Here is a 15,997-nt window from a genome sequence, read left to right as displayed (position 1 = left end):
TGTTAGTTCTGAGTGTGGGGGTTTCAGTCTGTTTTGTTCATTGCTGTGACTCTTTCTGTGCCTGGAATCACTTCCATTGCACTGTAGGTGTTGCATGCTAATTGTTGAATGAGTGAATACATGGGAAGTTTTTACCTTAATAGTTATGCCTCATCCCTGCTCCATTGTGATTGACAGCATGCCCCCTATTTCCAGGGTCTTGCCTAGTAAGTGGAGACATTTAGCAGATTTCACAGGGCTATTTTAGAAAGATTTCTGGAAATACTGAATGTAAAATTACTTCAAAAATGTGAGGTGCTACATAGATATACAGAAACATTCCTAATGTACAGTTTTTCATTTAGGAATTGAACCTAAAATACAGGGAATTCTCTTTGCCTGGCTACTTATACTTCATAGAAAACTAAATGTTTTTTGGCAGAGGATGGGTATCTGTTTTCTCTACCTACAAATAAAGATATTTGTCAGGAATCTTACACTGAAAAGTTTTGTAAGTGTATTTTATTCAACAATCATAGAAAATCCAAGACAGTCTCTTTACTTAGTTCTTTTATTTTTTTATTACATCTGTATGTGTTCCATTTCTAAGTTGCCTATCTTTCTGCCCCCCTCCACCCCTTTAGAATAAAAATAACAGAACCACATAGAACTTTCATGGGTAGGATTAACTCACATGCTATTCCTAAATTGAAATAAGGCTAATCTAAGGTTTTTGGTAAATTCATTCATGAGGCTGGGATGTTAAATAACCAAATAATGATTGAAAGCTTATCTAAGTAATTTGAAACACCCAATATGTGGCTTAGTTAATTTGGGGCCAGTTAATAAAAGCTTATCTTGGCTTAAGGTTCTTGAATGTCTGTAACTATTGAATCAGGACAGGTCACATTTGAGCAGAGTAGGTGTACTTTTCACAAATAGTGGAGGCCTACGCAATTACTATCCTTGGCTCATGTTTCGCTATGACCATCTGTCATTTCCTCTGGGATTATGTGGTAAGGAAATGTGAATAGAAATCACCCCATTCATTGAGTTTTTTTTTTTTTAATCTTCATATGGTACCAGTTCCCAATCTTATTTTAGCTGTCATAATGGAGTGTTAATGTCCAAATTTAGCTGATGAAAAAGAAAGTTGTAGACTAATCCACAGTTCTGCAGATGACCCTTTCATTTGTTAAAATCCACACAGATTGAACTGAGACATTAAGCTCATCAAATGTCTGTCTTCTGGAAACTGTCCAGTCTCTCCTTGCTTTGCCCAAGATGTTATCTCCACCAGCTCATATTTCTAGTCTTGAGATGCTCTGTCAAATTTGGAACACAAAATTAAAACTTAGTCTGTAGGGTTCATTTTGGGTAAGCTTTCCTTTTTCCACTGGAAAAACAATCTGGAATCATACTGGAATTTTTTTGCAGAGACAGGGTCTCTTGATATATGCGTTTATTCCTGTGTGCTGAAAATGGAAAGTGCCTTGTCATAGCTGTGGGATTTCATCACATCTTTTTGTTGCTTTGCTCATATGTTCAGAATAGCCCTGATGCATTTGCTTCAGTATTGGCAGTGATTTAGTACAGTAACAGATAATCAGGGATTGTGCTTCTATGAAATTTGCAGGTTCAGTCCATTATACCCTGTAATCCGATATGTGTTTGCCAGATTTCCTTAAATAATCCTCCTTTCCTTTGCCAATTTTACGTGTTTCCATGTGGTTTTTTTCTTTGGTTTCACTTTGCATTTCTACCATGATTCGAAAGTGTTTATCAAAATAAACATTAATGGTTGTTCTGGTGAATTTATTGACATGTTATTTTGTTACCTATCTCTACCAAGGAAAAAATAAAACAACAGAGATTCTCTTAAAGTAGTTGTCTACTGCTTTTATACTGCTGTGACGATTGATTAAATTTTACTGTATGGCAGTGAAATTCGATTTATTTTGATAGGTGTTGGCACCTTTTCTTGGGACCTCTACAGAATAGTCAGGTTTAAAGCAAGACTTTCTAGACTTTTTTTTCTGAAACACTGGGGCCTGATCAGATGATTACAGTAAATGAAATGTGTTGAGTACTTATTAGGTACAGTCAGTGCTAAGTACAGGGTGCAGTGGCAAGCAAGACGAACTTAGTGCCTGCCCTTGGGAACATGCATTCTGGTGTGAAAAACAGATGACACAGATAGCAGCTCTTTGTTCTTCCTGTCCCATGAAAGAAGCATAATGATGCGAATGGGAGCCTAAACCAGGGGTATGGTCAGAAAATGATTTCCCAAAGATATGAGGCATCAGCTGGGACCTGAGAGTAAGTGAGAGTTAAGCCTCGTGTGTGTGTGTGTGTGTGTGTGTGTGTGTGTGTGTGTGTGTGTGTGTGTGGTATGTGTGTTTGTGTGTCCATCTGTTAGTTCATCTGATGGGAGGAGGGGGTGAGGAAGAGTGTCCCAGGCCTTTTTTGTCACTGGGATAAACCATAACTGGAAGAAGAGTCTTTTAGACACTGGGGAGGAAGAACTGGGATAAGCCATAACTGGAAGAAAAGCCTTTTAGACACTGAGGAGGAAGGATAGCAATAGTAAGTGGAAAGGGCCTGCAGTGGGGTGTGATGTGAGGAACCTGCAGGCTGTTGTGGTGGGGGAGTAATGGAGGGAAATGACTCTAAATGAAACTAGAAACTAGAACTGTATGCAGCATCTTCAAGGCAGTTAAGAATTCTGGGTTTTATCTGAAAATGGTTGAAAAACCTTTGAATAATTTTTAGTAAAGGAGTGACGTATCTCTAACAGGTAAACTGTGGGATATTACCTGAATTGTCTTAGAAGGCAGAGCCTCTTTTTGAAAATCTGGTGAACTGTAGAGAGTGAAATAGTGGTTCTAGAAATTCTTTGGAACATGGGTAAGGTTAGGTTTTAGCATTTTTTAAGGAAGATTCTTAGATAAACTTGAAAATGTTTTCTTCTTTTTCATTAATAACCCCAATTTCTTGTGTGACTGCATGTAAGAAGTGGTAGATGAAAATGTGGCCAAGTTCTCGTGGCACTTAATTTACTTTGGAAACATAAGGTATTGATTTGTTAATATTCTCAATTATAATACATGGGATCTTTGAACTTCTGTATAGTAATAACTTTCATATATTTGAGTTTTGGAGTTTTGTTAATTTGTGAGTTTAATTTTTTTTTCTACTGTCATAGTTGTAAGGTAGTATTTTAAGGAACAGTGTGTTTAAAGATATTAGTCTTTTGAAATGCAGATTTGCAGTAATTGGATGCACACTGTACTTGTATATATGTACATCCATATGCATGCTCAGTCTGGTCCTTCATTTGTATAGCATTTTCAGATAAATGAAGTTGGATCAGTAAAAGGATAGCTGCTGGGAAAACAAGCAATTAAATCATAAATTTTTTTGGTCATTTTTAATTTCTTAGAAGTACTAAAGGGGAGAATGGGCAGGGCTAAGAACCAAGCTGCTTCTCTGAAAGTTCACCAAAGGAATCTACCAAAATGGGATGGAAAATATGAGAGAAGTGAGGTGACAGAAGAAGATGGACCCAGAACCTCTCATGTTTTAACAGGAGTTCTAGAAGCGGGAACATACTGACCAAAGGAACTATCCGTAAATAATAGAAGAAAATTTATTTGACAGGTCCTCAGGATGAACTAAGATAGATGAAAAAAAGCCATGTACCTAGATCTCCTGGTTATTGAATTTCAGATTTTCTGGAATTAAAGATAAACTATTCCTCCGTTTGAAGGGGTTCATCTATAGTATAACAAATGTAAAACATTTTAGAAGTAATATTGGATGTTAGATAAAAAATGAATATTGTCTTCAAAGTTTGAAGGAAGAAAGTTATTTTCAAACTATAATTCTGTACCAAAGCAAGTAAGTGTAGGAGCAAAAGGGAGATTTTTGGTTATGCAAAGTCTGGATTTTATCTTAAAATGGTTGAAAGGTTTACCACTTTGTGCACTCTGTTTTAACATTTTAACAGTGGGAAAAGTACAAGGAAAAAAGATTGTGTGAGAGCTAGCAAACAGTGGCCTCAGAGATGACCTAGAGAAGCTGAGAAAGATGAAGGTGGCATAACACAGGGATTGACTCTCAGGCTTCTGATGTTCTTCACCTGGGGCTTGTGTTCTAGTGCAAAATAATTACTTTCTTTAACTTGGTCTTGTCATATCTAGTGATTGCCTTATAGCTATCCCGATCACAGCTATAAAGCAGAATGAAAATCCAATAAACCCTGACAGTGTAAAAATAGAACTATCAAATCTAGAGATGGACATGGAGAAGGTGCATATGTACAAAATAATTTTTCGTGGTGGGAAATGAGATACCAGCAAGGCAATGATTGGTTTGTCTGTTGTCTATTTAAAGTTATATGCTAATTATGTAATTGTATTCAAATTCTGAAAAACACAGTGGAAAGTGGGTCTGGGTGAGGAAGGAAAAGAGACTCCTGTTTTAGGCTGTTAATGTACATTTTAGTGTTATTTTGTGTGCAGGCATTGTAATAAAATCATGAATGGGTTAGTTTTAGGACCAAAGATAGTTTTCCCTTGGTTGGAAATCTGAATTCATATACTCACTTTTTATCATCTCTCAAGATTAGTGGGTCAGTGGTGTTTTCTTTCACTGGGGTAAGCCATAACTCAAATAAGAGTCTTTTAGTCTCCGAGACATTGGGGTGAAAGGATTATTCAAATTCTCTTCTCATCATTCTACCATTCAATAACTCACAGTGCTTTCTAAAAAGCCTGCTGGGCTTGGATTTGCCACCATGCTTTACCCAGTCATAGGTGTGAGGACTCTTAGTAAAAATTTAGTCTGCCCTTTGGGAGGGAGGGCCCTCTGTTTTCAGACATGAGATTATTTATCCTCGTGTGAATTTCTTCACAGAATTAGGTTCCGTAACATATTGCTTACCTTGCCTCATGATTGCAGTGTAGAACCTGGAAGTTACTATAGCAGGGTTGTCAGCTTGCATGGTGGCTGTAGTCTAAACTGGAAGCAGCCATCTGTCATTTGCTTGATGACATCTCGTTGTTGACAAATTATTAGGTCACTCTTCTCCCTTGTTCTTTTCAGATTAAATTATTACTTGTCCACAAGCCTTCTTCTCACAGTCTGTGTCCATTTTTATTGTCCTTAAGTTTGATTTAAACTATAGGAGACAGACAAATCTAAAGGGAAAATGGCTTCTATAAAAAGGAATTTTTAAACATGTCTTTGAAGTATAAGTACTACTACAATTTCTTTAAAAATCTCCCCTATTAATTGCAGATGGGAAGTCTGAGGATGACTTGCGAAGCTGTAGCTGTCACTCCAGGCCTGGATGATACTGGATTTGATCTGTGTGTGCTTAGAGCTGTCGTCTTAAATTTTGACCAATGATTAAGTGGAAACAAGTTGATAGTCAAGATAAGGTCCCCATTCTGACTTTTATTTTTCATGTCTACTTTGAGACTGTTGTCCTGGTTAGAGAAGTCGCACAGAAGGATCCAATAATAGTCCTGAGGGAAGAGCATTAAATGTGCAATCGTACAGCAGGTTAAGGTCTGAGAAGTAGATAAAGTCTAATCCTTTAATTATGATTAAATGCCTTATCCATTAAGATTATGTTTCCTGTTAAAACCTAAGAAACATTTGACCTATTAAACTTAATATCAGGAACAATTATAAAACTCTGGTTTCTGTGGAATAAATGTTATTCAGTAGTACTCCTTGTGCAACATGGTGGAATTTGTAACTATCATTCAACAAATATTTAGGAAACATTTACCTGTACAACTGTGTACAACAACTGCTTTGTTACTTTCAAACTAAATGTATTTTAAAGCTTAATCCTAATATCAAAAGTTACTTTCTTCATTAACTCTAGATATTAGTTACGTATGAATAAATGAACTCTCATATTGGATATTTCTTAAAGATGGTATATAAATCATGTTTAAAAATACTACATTTCGAGTACAATGAGAAGATTGAGTGTCTATAATATTCTGGGATCAGAGGTACTCATATATGATCGTTAATGATTTTTAAGTTATTACATTCATTGTCATAGGTTGAATGAATGGGAACTGCAAGAAAAGTTAAAAATCAACTTTCTGGTCGGGCGCGATGGCTCACGCCTGTAATCCCAGCACTTTGGGAGGCCAAGACTGGTGGATCACGAGGTCAAGAGATCGAGACCATCCTGGTCAACATGGTGAAACCCCGTCTCTACTAAAAATACAAAAAATTAGCTGGACACGGTGGCACGTGCCTGTAGTCCCAGCTACTCAGGAGGCTGAGGCAGGAGAATTGCCTGAACCCAGGAGGTGGAGGTTGCGGTGAGCCAAGATCACGCCATTGCACTCCAGCCTGGGTAACAAGAGCGAAACTCCGTCTCAAAAAAAAAATCAACGTTCTAATAAGTTTTTCTTAGCTAAATTTGAAGACTGTGAGACTTGAGTATTATGACTAACTTACTCTGATTGAATAGTCCCTAAGGCTACCAATTAGGTACATTTGGTAGTTTTTCAACCCCTCTCCTTATACACATACACTGACAAGTACATTGTAGTTGACTCCTCTGTATTTCATGCATGTCTGGGAAGGAGTACTGTGAACATCTGTTTCAAAGTAGTTTGACTTCCTAGACCCCATATGCTTGTTTATCAGATCGTCAAGCACTGTGGAGAAACTAATGCTACTCAAGTTTACCCAATAAAAAATATTGGATCAGATAAGCTGCAGGCCATATGTTACTACTCCAGAAGGGTTGCTCAGGTTGGGGCTGAGTCAGCAGTGCTTACCTACTGTGAACGTACAGCCTTTCCAGAAAGCGTGCGTCTCAGTCTGTGCAGGCAGAGTTTCTACGAGTGAACCAGTAAATTGCTGTCTTCACCTTGGTTTTTGAATTCTTTTGTTAAAGTATAGTCAAATTTTTGAGTGCATCTGTGTGCCAAGAATTTCTATAGGCTCTAACTACGTAAAGATATATCACCTAAGAAGTTTATACCTGAGAGGATAGTTTATGGAAATGGAGATTTTCCTGCCCTGGTGGTTTATGGGTTTGGTTCAGAACGCTGTGGTCTGGATGAAACTTCCTGCTAATTTAAGGGAGGATAAAAAGTACTAAAAGAGCTGAAGTTTCTTGTACCTTCACTAATCTTAGGCCATTCAGTAACTGGTATTTATAAAGGGCTAGAAGTTGCATTCCTCTGTTTGGCTAGGAACTGAGGCTTGCATGCCTGTTGTATAAAGAAAGAAAGCAGAAGGATTGAAAGTCTGTTAACCTTGCCTCACTTTTTCCTTATTTTCTAGGACTCTGGTAATGAACATCATTATTTAAGAGTCAAGATAAATAAGTGAGAACTGTTGACCTACCCTGATCAAGCTTTTGAAGATCAGACAGTTCGGTTTTGCCTCTGAGTGGGTAACAACTGAGGAAAGATTAAGTCTCTGTAGTTGTCTAGGTAGATACAGCGTAAAAAGTGCACCCATTGTTTTGAAAGGCCTCGGTTAAACTTCTTTAGAATTAGGAAAAGTGAAAAGTAGAAAACTCTGAGACTCTTTTCTCCTACCTGGTTTCTAGAACATTTTCTTTCAGAATGTGGGATGTTGACTGGGCGCAGTGGCTCACACTTGTAATCCCAGCACTTTGGGAGGCTGAGGTGGATGGATCACCTGAGGTCAGGAGTTTGAGACCAACCTGACCAATATGGTAAAACCCCGTCTCTACTAAAAATACAAAAATCAGCCAGGCATGGTGGCACATGCCTGTAGTCCCAGCTACTCAGGAAGCTGAGACAAGAGAATTGCTTGAACCCAGGAGGCAGGTTGCAGTGAGCCAAGTTTGTGCCACTGCCCTCCAGCCAGGGCAACAGAGCGAGACTCCATCTCAAAAAAAAAATGTAGAACGTTTTTGCTACAACTTGCTGTAACCTTTTCATTAAAAAAAGTATTATCGTTTATGAATGTATCCTATAGGCTTTCATCTTGTACCCATGAAAACCCTGTTTTATTTCTTCCTACAAACATAACTTTTTCCAAATGAGAACACTGCAACATTTAAGGTGTTATCAATATTAAGATGTTATGATTTGCTCCAACTAATCTGTGGCAGAGTGAAGACTGGAACTCAGGCATCCTAAGTGTCCTTTCAGTCTTCTTTTGTTCTTTATTACAATATGTTGTGGAAAAGTGTAGTAAAGAAGTATCCTGTCGGCCATCACTGCTGTGTCCTCAACACCTGATGCTATAGTTACAGCCCTGCACATTTTTCTCAGTGACTATTCCAAAACTGGTAATGTGTGTTAGCCCAAGTGTTGGTACACTATGGCCGTGTCTGGTTTTCTGCCTGTACTTGTATGGCCTATGGAGCTAAAATGTAAGACATTAAATGGCTTTTACATTTTTTAATGGTTGAAAAAAAAAGAATTTTTCACATCCCATGAATATTAAATTCAACTCTCAGTGTGTATAAATTAAGTGTAGATATGCTTCTATAAAACCTTTTCATTTCAGTTTTTTCAGTGGCAGCTTTCATGCCATGATGTCAGTGTTGAGCTGGTGTGACAGAAACCCTATGGCCAGGAAAGTCTGTAACACTATCAGCTGGCCCTTTACAGAAAATGACCACTGTAGTCTGTGGCTGTGCTCTGATTTTAGATACAGCCTTCCAGACCCTATCTAACTGTTCTTTTTGGGACCTTTCCCATGGTTCCTGAAATTCCCAGTGGAAGATTATCTTCAGTCACTGGGGTGGTTTTTCCCCTCTTATGGTAAATTCATTTATTTTGACATCACCATGAACGACATGACTCTCACACAGCCACTTTCTGAACCTGAACCTGTAAGACATAAATACCCTTAACAGAGTGATAAAGCAGGCACATGCGAACATTTTCAATCTCAGCTCGTGTGTTGAGATTAGTATTGTTCCAGAGATATGCTTTCCAGACTCATCCAGCCAGTTACTTTTACTTTTTCAGGATAAACCATTTTCCTTGTTTCCAATGGGGGCCATCCCAGGCTATTACTACATGAGATTCTTTATTCCCAGCCTCTGGAATAAATATTCTTGGGGTATTTATTACCTTAAAACTTACAGATCAAAAAGCTTTAAACTCACCTGCATCACCCTCATTCTCTGTATTCTGTCTTTACCTCCCTGTTTCAGAGGAAGTGAGAACCCTCCCTTTCCAAGGCTGTTTCCCTTAGCTAATCTCTGTCCCGTTCCTCTGATCTTCAGGATCTTTTTTCCATGCTTTTCTTTTTTCTTAGACCCTTCTCTGCTGTTTCTATTCTGCAGGTCACCTTGATGCTAAAAGCCATCCTCCCTCGAGCCTTATGCTCCTCAAGCTACAGCCCCCCCCCCGCCTTTTTTTTTAATGTTTATAGCCAAATCTCTCTTCAAAGACTTCTTCCTCTTCTTATATCTGCCTGACCTGCTAACACTGATTTTTCCTTATGTCTTCTGAATCTGCTCTCATCAGCAGCCTAGTTGTTCTACCATTAGTGTCTCCTCATCCTCCAGGCCCTCCCTGAGTAGTTGCCACTGTTAACTATTAGCTCTCATGTTGGAACTCTTCTGCATTAGTCTTTTTTTTTTCGGTTGGGACTTGATGCATCTTTGAGCTTCCTGAATTCTTCTCCCCCAATCACGTTTTTCAGCCTCCTTTACTCCTTCTCTGCCTGTCTATTCTAAATTGTTCCTTCCAGTCCCTTCTTTTTTCCTTCTGTATGTTCTCCTTGGGTGATTTCATTCATGCTTCATCTAACACCTATTTGTTGATATACCCTAAGTTTCTTTTTCTCTCAAGCCCTCTTCCCTGAACTTTAACTCCATACTGGACACAAGTACATAGGCATTTCCAATAACCCTTATCTTGAATTCAACTCACTTTTTTCTTTCATCTAAGCATGAGTATCTCATGGTCTCCATCTTAGTGATGGCATCAGTGTCTCAAAAACTATAGCATTAGTTTCGGTCTCCTTTTTTCCCCACTCCCTATATTCACTGGATCACCAGATAGCTGCACTCTAGCTCAGATGTGGCTCATCAAACCTGTTCTCCCCAAATGTTCTGCTTGTACTTTTGTTCAGGCCCTTGTCATGTCTCACCAGGTCTATTATAAAAGCCTCTTAACTGGTCTCCCAGACATCAGTCTCCATGCCCATTTAGTTTATCATTTCTGTGGCTACTTATGTTATCATCAAAAAACATAATCTGATCATGTCCTTCACCTTCTCACAGTCAAAACACTGACTGTTCATTAAAGTGTAAACTGTTCATTAATGTGTATGCATATAAGACAGTACAAAACCCAAACCTACCAACCTCTCCAGCCCTGACTCTCCTCTTATCACCTATGCTTTAGTCCAAACATTTGCCATTCCCTGAATTACACTGCTCTTTCATGTGTTTATGCTTTCATCTGCATTACTTCGTCTATAATGGTATCATATCCTGTGAGATAAGCTCCTCAACCTTCAAGGGCCACATTAAACATCATGTCTCCTGAAGTATTTGGATTCCCCCAGAAAGTTAATCATTGTCTTTACTTGCTCTGAGTGTACTCCTCATGGTGCTTTTACTGCACTTACAGTATGACATCATATTCCGTCTTACTTGCTTGTCTTCTGTAGTAGCTGATCTTTAGAAATTGGAGTGGGAAGGAGAGGAGAACAGTCATGATATTTTATTCCTGTCAGCACCTGGGCATCTGGTATGCTATAGCCAAATAGTTAGTGCCTACTTGAATGATAGAGAAATGAATTTTAGAAAGCAGGTGGGAGTTTAGGGGCCAGGCAGACTTCTCAGAATGACTGGGAGCAGGGAAATGCCACGTGCTGTGTGTATCTGTGGAAGATATTTAGGTAATTGCTTGGAGACTGACCTTTGATGTTTTTTGGTATCTGTTGCCAAATGTTAAATGAAGGAATGACTCTAGATGTTGTAAACATTCGGTGTCTGAATCATTCTGGAGCACTGTGTGTGTGTGTGTGTGTGTGTGTGTGTGTGTGTGTGTGTGTATTTTTGTATATATGTGTGTATGTATGTTGCAAGTTGACCTAAATACAAGTTGACCAGCTCCACAAGCCAGAACCTGGATTAGGGAATGAGGGAGAATATAAATTTGGCTCGCTGGGAAGAGAGCTATGAGCAAGGAGATACAAACCCATGACTTATTTAGAAAATAAGCTGTGAATTTTAGTAAAACAGACCTAAAGTTTGCTGCTAATGGGTTTTTATTGGGTTTGCTAGGTATTAAGCCCAGAATGCATTAACTGTTTTTTCTAATGCTCTTCCTCCCCCTATCATGGATGGAGCTAAAAGCCATTATCCTCAGCAAACTAACACAGAACAGAAAACCAAACAATGCATGTTCTCACTTACAAGTAGGAACTGAACAATGAGAACACATGGGCACAGGGAGAGCTTGTTTTCTAGAATAACTTCTGCCCAATGAGAAATGTGGCCCTACTGTTAGAACTCACTAGAAAGAGTGAGGGTACTGGCTTCCAGGGCTTCTTCACCTAACTGAAACCAACTCAGATGCCGTGTTACTGACAGTAGAATGTATAGAAGTTCTACCAAACAGCCTAAACAGAATTGTAGCTGTTTTGTAACTCTTCCTTTGATTTTAAGAAATGGTAGCATTTCCAGATTTCGAGGCAGCTTTGCTGCCTTCTTGCATGGTTTTCTGCCAACTAGCGTGCTTGGCATAATCCTTCCTTTTAACTGTGTGATGTAATACTCTAGAAACTAGCTTATCTTAGTGTCACCTGTTCAGCCACTTTTAAGTGTTTGTTACCACAGTCACAGATCCTAGGCCTTAGAAATATAAGATCATTTAGTTGGAAACCAGAAGATTAATACAAAATTCAGCAACTTAATAGTTACTGGGAAGCATGAATGAAGTACACCTCCAGGTACTTCACTGAGATTTTAGCCGGCTTGAAACATCTAATTAGACTATTGCTTGTCTTCAGAGTTAACAGAATTATACTTACGTTAAAAAAAATTGGACAAAGTTACTTATATGTCAGAATAGAGGTAGTAGAATGGTTTGAGATAAGGAAATATTAGCCAACTTGCCAAAATTTTGACCACATTTAGCATTTATTGAGTGCATACTGTGTGCCAAGTCTTGTGTTAGGTACTGAAAAGACTGTAGTGAGAAGAGAGTGAAAAGGATTGTTGCCAGAATATATTGTAGCGTTGCTTTATTTTTGAATTCTTTATTTTTTGTATCTTTTTAATTTTTTTTAGATTTGCTACTTCCCTCTGTGCCTTTATTTATTTATTTATTTATTTATTCATTTATTTATTTATTTTATGAAAGGAAGAGAAAGAGAAAAGGGGGAGAGAGAACAGGAGTCTTGCTGTATTGCCCAGGCTGGAATACAATCTAAAAGTAGGTATTAAAAACCTCTTTTATGCCGATAATTGTGCTTAACAGTGGAGACAGGAAGGAATAAGGAAAGAAAATAACAAACAGCCAACCAATATTTTATTTAAATCTGTGAAATGCTATGCAAATGCTAAAGAGTGATTTGTTTCCATTTATGTGGTTACTTTCAAAATAGATGTAATGTGATACTAAAAAAAATGTATGTTCTGTGGACCTGGGATGAAGAATTCTATAAATATTCACTGAGTTTACTTGTTCCAGGTCTGAGTTCAAATCATAAATGTTCCTGTTAATTTTCTGTCTCGTTGATCTGTCAAATATTAACAATGTGGTGTCAAAGTCTCCCGCTATTATTGTGCGGTAGTCCAAGTCTCTTTATAAGTCATTGAAAACTTGTCTTACGTATCTGGGTGCTCCTCTGTTGGGTGCATATATATATTTATGATCATTGACTCCTGTTGTTGCATTGATCCTTTTATCATTATGTAATGTCCTTCTTTGTTTCTTTCGGTCTTTATTACTATTAAAGTCTATTTTGTCAGAGATGAAAGTTACAACTCCTGTTTTTTTTTTCTCTCCATTTGATTGGTGAGTCTTCCTCCAACCTTTTGTTTTGAGTCTTTGTGTGTCCTTGCTTATGAGATGGATCTGGATACAGAGTGCCGATGTGTTTTGACTTTTTATTCAGTTTGCATGTCTGTGTCTTTGATTAGGGCGTTTAATCCATTTACATTTAGGATTAATATTGATATTTGTGAGTTTAATATTGTCATTTAATGCTAGCTGGCTATTTTACCCATTAGTTGATATAGATTCTTCATTATGGAGATACTCTTTACCTTTTGGTAAGTTTTTGGGATGACTAATACTGGTTTTTCCCTTCTGTGTGTAGTGCTTCTTTCAGAAGCTCTTGTAAAGCAGGCCTGGTGGTGATGAAATCTCTGAGTGCTTGCTTGTTCATGAAATATTTTATTTTTCCTTCATATGTGAAGCTTAATTTGTCTGGATATGAGATTCTGGATTGAAAATTCTTTTCTTTGAGGATACTGAATATTGACCCCCACTCTCTTCTAGTTTGTAGGGTTTCTGCTGAGAGATCTGCTGTGAATGATAGGCTTCCCTTTATGGGTAACCTGACCTTTCTCTCTAGCTGTCCTTAGAATTTTCTCCTTTATTTCAACCCTGGTGAATCTAACAATTATGTGTCTTGGGGTTGCTCTACTTGAGGAATATCTTTGTGGTGTTCTCTGTATTACCTGGAGTTGAGTATTGTCCTGCCTTACTAGGTTAGGAAAGTTTTCCTGAATAATATTCTGAAGAATATTTTTGAACTCTTTTAGTTTGATGCAGTACCGATCTTTTGAGGCTTCTAATTAAGATATTAAATCAGTTTTTTATTATATGTGAATTAAGTAATTGCTTTCTTACATTTGCTTTTGATTATGTGTAGAGACATATCTATTTAACAACAATATGAATATTTACTCTGAGTCTAAGCAAAGATGATCAAGGAGTGGTAGGAATGTCGTTGTTTCTGGGAACTTTTTGTTGGTCACAGAATAATTTTCAAGTGTGACAAATTAAAGGAACTTAGGTTGTTTCTCAGACCCATTCTGTCATCTGCCTTTTTATGATTTTCTTGATTTTATCACTGGAGCATTTATCAAATCTACTTTTTTTGGTCATACTTTGCTTAATGGTGTACAAAAATAACTACAAAGATGTGTTTTAGTTTATTTTTTCATCAGGCAACTTTGAAAATATACAGAAAATAAATTAATAGGCCAGTAGTCACCCTCAACGTAGTTTTTTTTTTCCTGCAAAATAATGAGATATCAGTCTACAATGTAGTACCTTATCACATTCATTCAGTAGAGATGATTGTCAGACAAGGGAGGTGTTATAGAAAGTTTAACCAATAAGAGTGCATCCTTAAGGTAGCTTTGGAGACACAGTAGAGGTGGGCATGAGGTAAAATGGCAGTTTGTAAGGGTGTTAGCAAAATGAGCCGAAGTACCTTTAAGGTCTTGCATTTGATGAAAAGCCACTGAGGTACTTTAATGGACAAGAGTAACACAACTAAAGTACATTACGAACACTATTTTGGTAGGGAAGTTCAGAAGACGTTTGCTCAGGGCAGTGTTGATGGCTGGAAATTTGCTGAAGAGCAGGTTGCAGTAATCTGGTGGGAGGTGGTGAGTGGGTTAAGGAAGTTGTGGTAGAACTAGAGAGCATGCAGAAAGAAGTGTTCTGGGAGGCAGTTTAGCTTAAGGCATTTGGGGAAGAAAACCATGCCAAGTATCATACATTGATTCAAAATGTAGTCCTGTTTGGGGGCATTTTGATGCTATTCTAGGGATTGGAATTAAATGAAAAAATGCATAGTCTATGCCAGCTCCAAGCTTGCGAATCGTCCCCCCTCCCTTTTAAAAACTATAAATAGAACTTTGGAGTAGGAGTATAGGGAAATTTAATTGTTGTTCAAAAATGTATCACCCATTTTTTCTCTTTTGGCAAAATTGCCTTACTCCTTTCTTTAGAGCCATTTTGGTCATCACCGAACCGCTCAAATCATTTAACATCATTTTGTATGCCAAAACTCCATTGAAATAATCGATTGAAAAAGATAAAATTGCTCTTTTTTTAAAGTTCTTTTAATTTGTTTTATTCTTTATAAAAATGCTTCCTGTTACAGTTCTTTAGCTATGTAGTGAAGACCAACCAGGATGTGATAGCTTCCACTCCTTTCCCCCTCCTCCTCCGCTGTAACCTTGGGCACTACTGGAGAATTATTGTTTTGTTAGCTTGCCTCTACAATAATTTACCTCCCCTCTCTGAAAAGCTTCAATGCTAAACAACAATGTAGAGCATTCTTTCTTGCAATAGACGCTAATTGTGTTCTTAGTTGGGATCTTGCTCTCATAGCCACAATAAGTGTGTCAATTGTGCGGGGAGGCTGGGTCACAGTGGTTATTGTACCGAGTGATGAATGCTGCTTACTTGTGATGTGTTGCCACCCGCATCTGTGGGTGAGAACACGCCGTTACTGTAATTTGCCTGGCGAGTGATCAGACTGGTATAAAATAACATCATCTGTTAAGCAGGATAGCAGTCACAAAGAACTATTGGCCTTTTGAAATATAGAATTTTTAATGAGAAACTTTGAATAATAGAGATTGAAGATGTGAGAACAGCTACCTAGCGTGTGTTGCATTATTAACCCCTAGTTTGTAGTGTATTCCAGAGTCAAGTTGACCTACATAGAAGAGAAGGAACTAGGAGTGCATGTCTGTGTTCTGGCTCAGATTGGGAAGAGCTGCATAAGCCCTGTAAGTTAAGGTTGGTTAAGTGACATACGAGACTGGTGTCAACTGGAAACCAGGTTTTACAGGGTCACGAAACGTGTGGATTCTGAAAGTGTTGTCATTGTCAGTGTAGTTTCCTTGCCTAGTTCTTCCATATACCTAAGGAAAAGATAGTTTTAATGTAATTGTTAGAATATCTTGGTATATAATAATTCTTGCTGAAGTAAAAGAAAACATTTTGTTTTTTGAGTAGACTTGATGATGTTTTGCAAGGATCTGAAGAATTCC

General features: G+C 37.9%; 1 protein-coding gene across 7 annotated transcripts in view; it reads left to right on the top strand.

The window, feature by feature from the left end:
- The window catches only part of SLAIN1 (SLAIN motif family member 1), a 64,949-nt gene that overhangs the window by 25,473 nt on the left and 23,479 nt on the right, over positions 1 to 15,997 (top strand). For 2 of the 7 annotated variants that reach the window (XM_078340777.1, XM_078340710.1), the window contains exon 3: positions 12,336 to 12,407. The exons of the other annotated variants lie outside the window; for them this stretch is intronic. In XM_078340777.1, coding sequence (XP_078196903.1) covers positions 12,336 to 12,407 — 72 coding nt within the window. The remainder of the gene's footprint in view (positions 1 to 12,335; positions 12,408 to 15,997) is intronic. 7 annotated transcript variants of the gene reach the window in all.

The sequence above is a fragment of the Callithrix jacchus genome, chromosome 1 (genome assembly GCF_049354715.1).
Source record: "Callithrix jacchus isolate 240 chromosome 1, calJac240_pri, whole genome shotgun sequence".
In the NCBI taxonomy this organism is placed as follows: Eukaryota; Metazoa; Chordata; class Mammalia; order Primates; family Cebidae; genus Callithrix; species Callithrix jacchus.
This window is presented reverse-complemented; position numbering and strand designations above follow the sequence as displayed.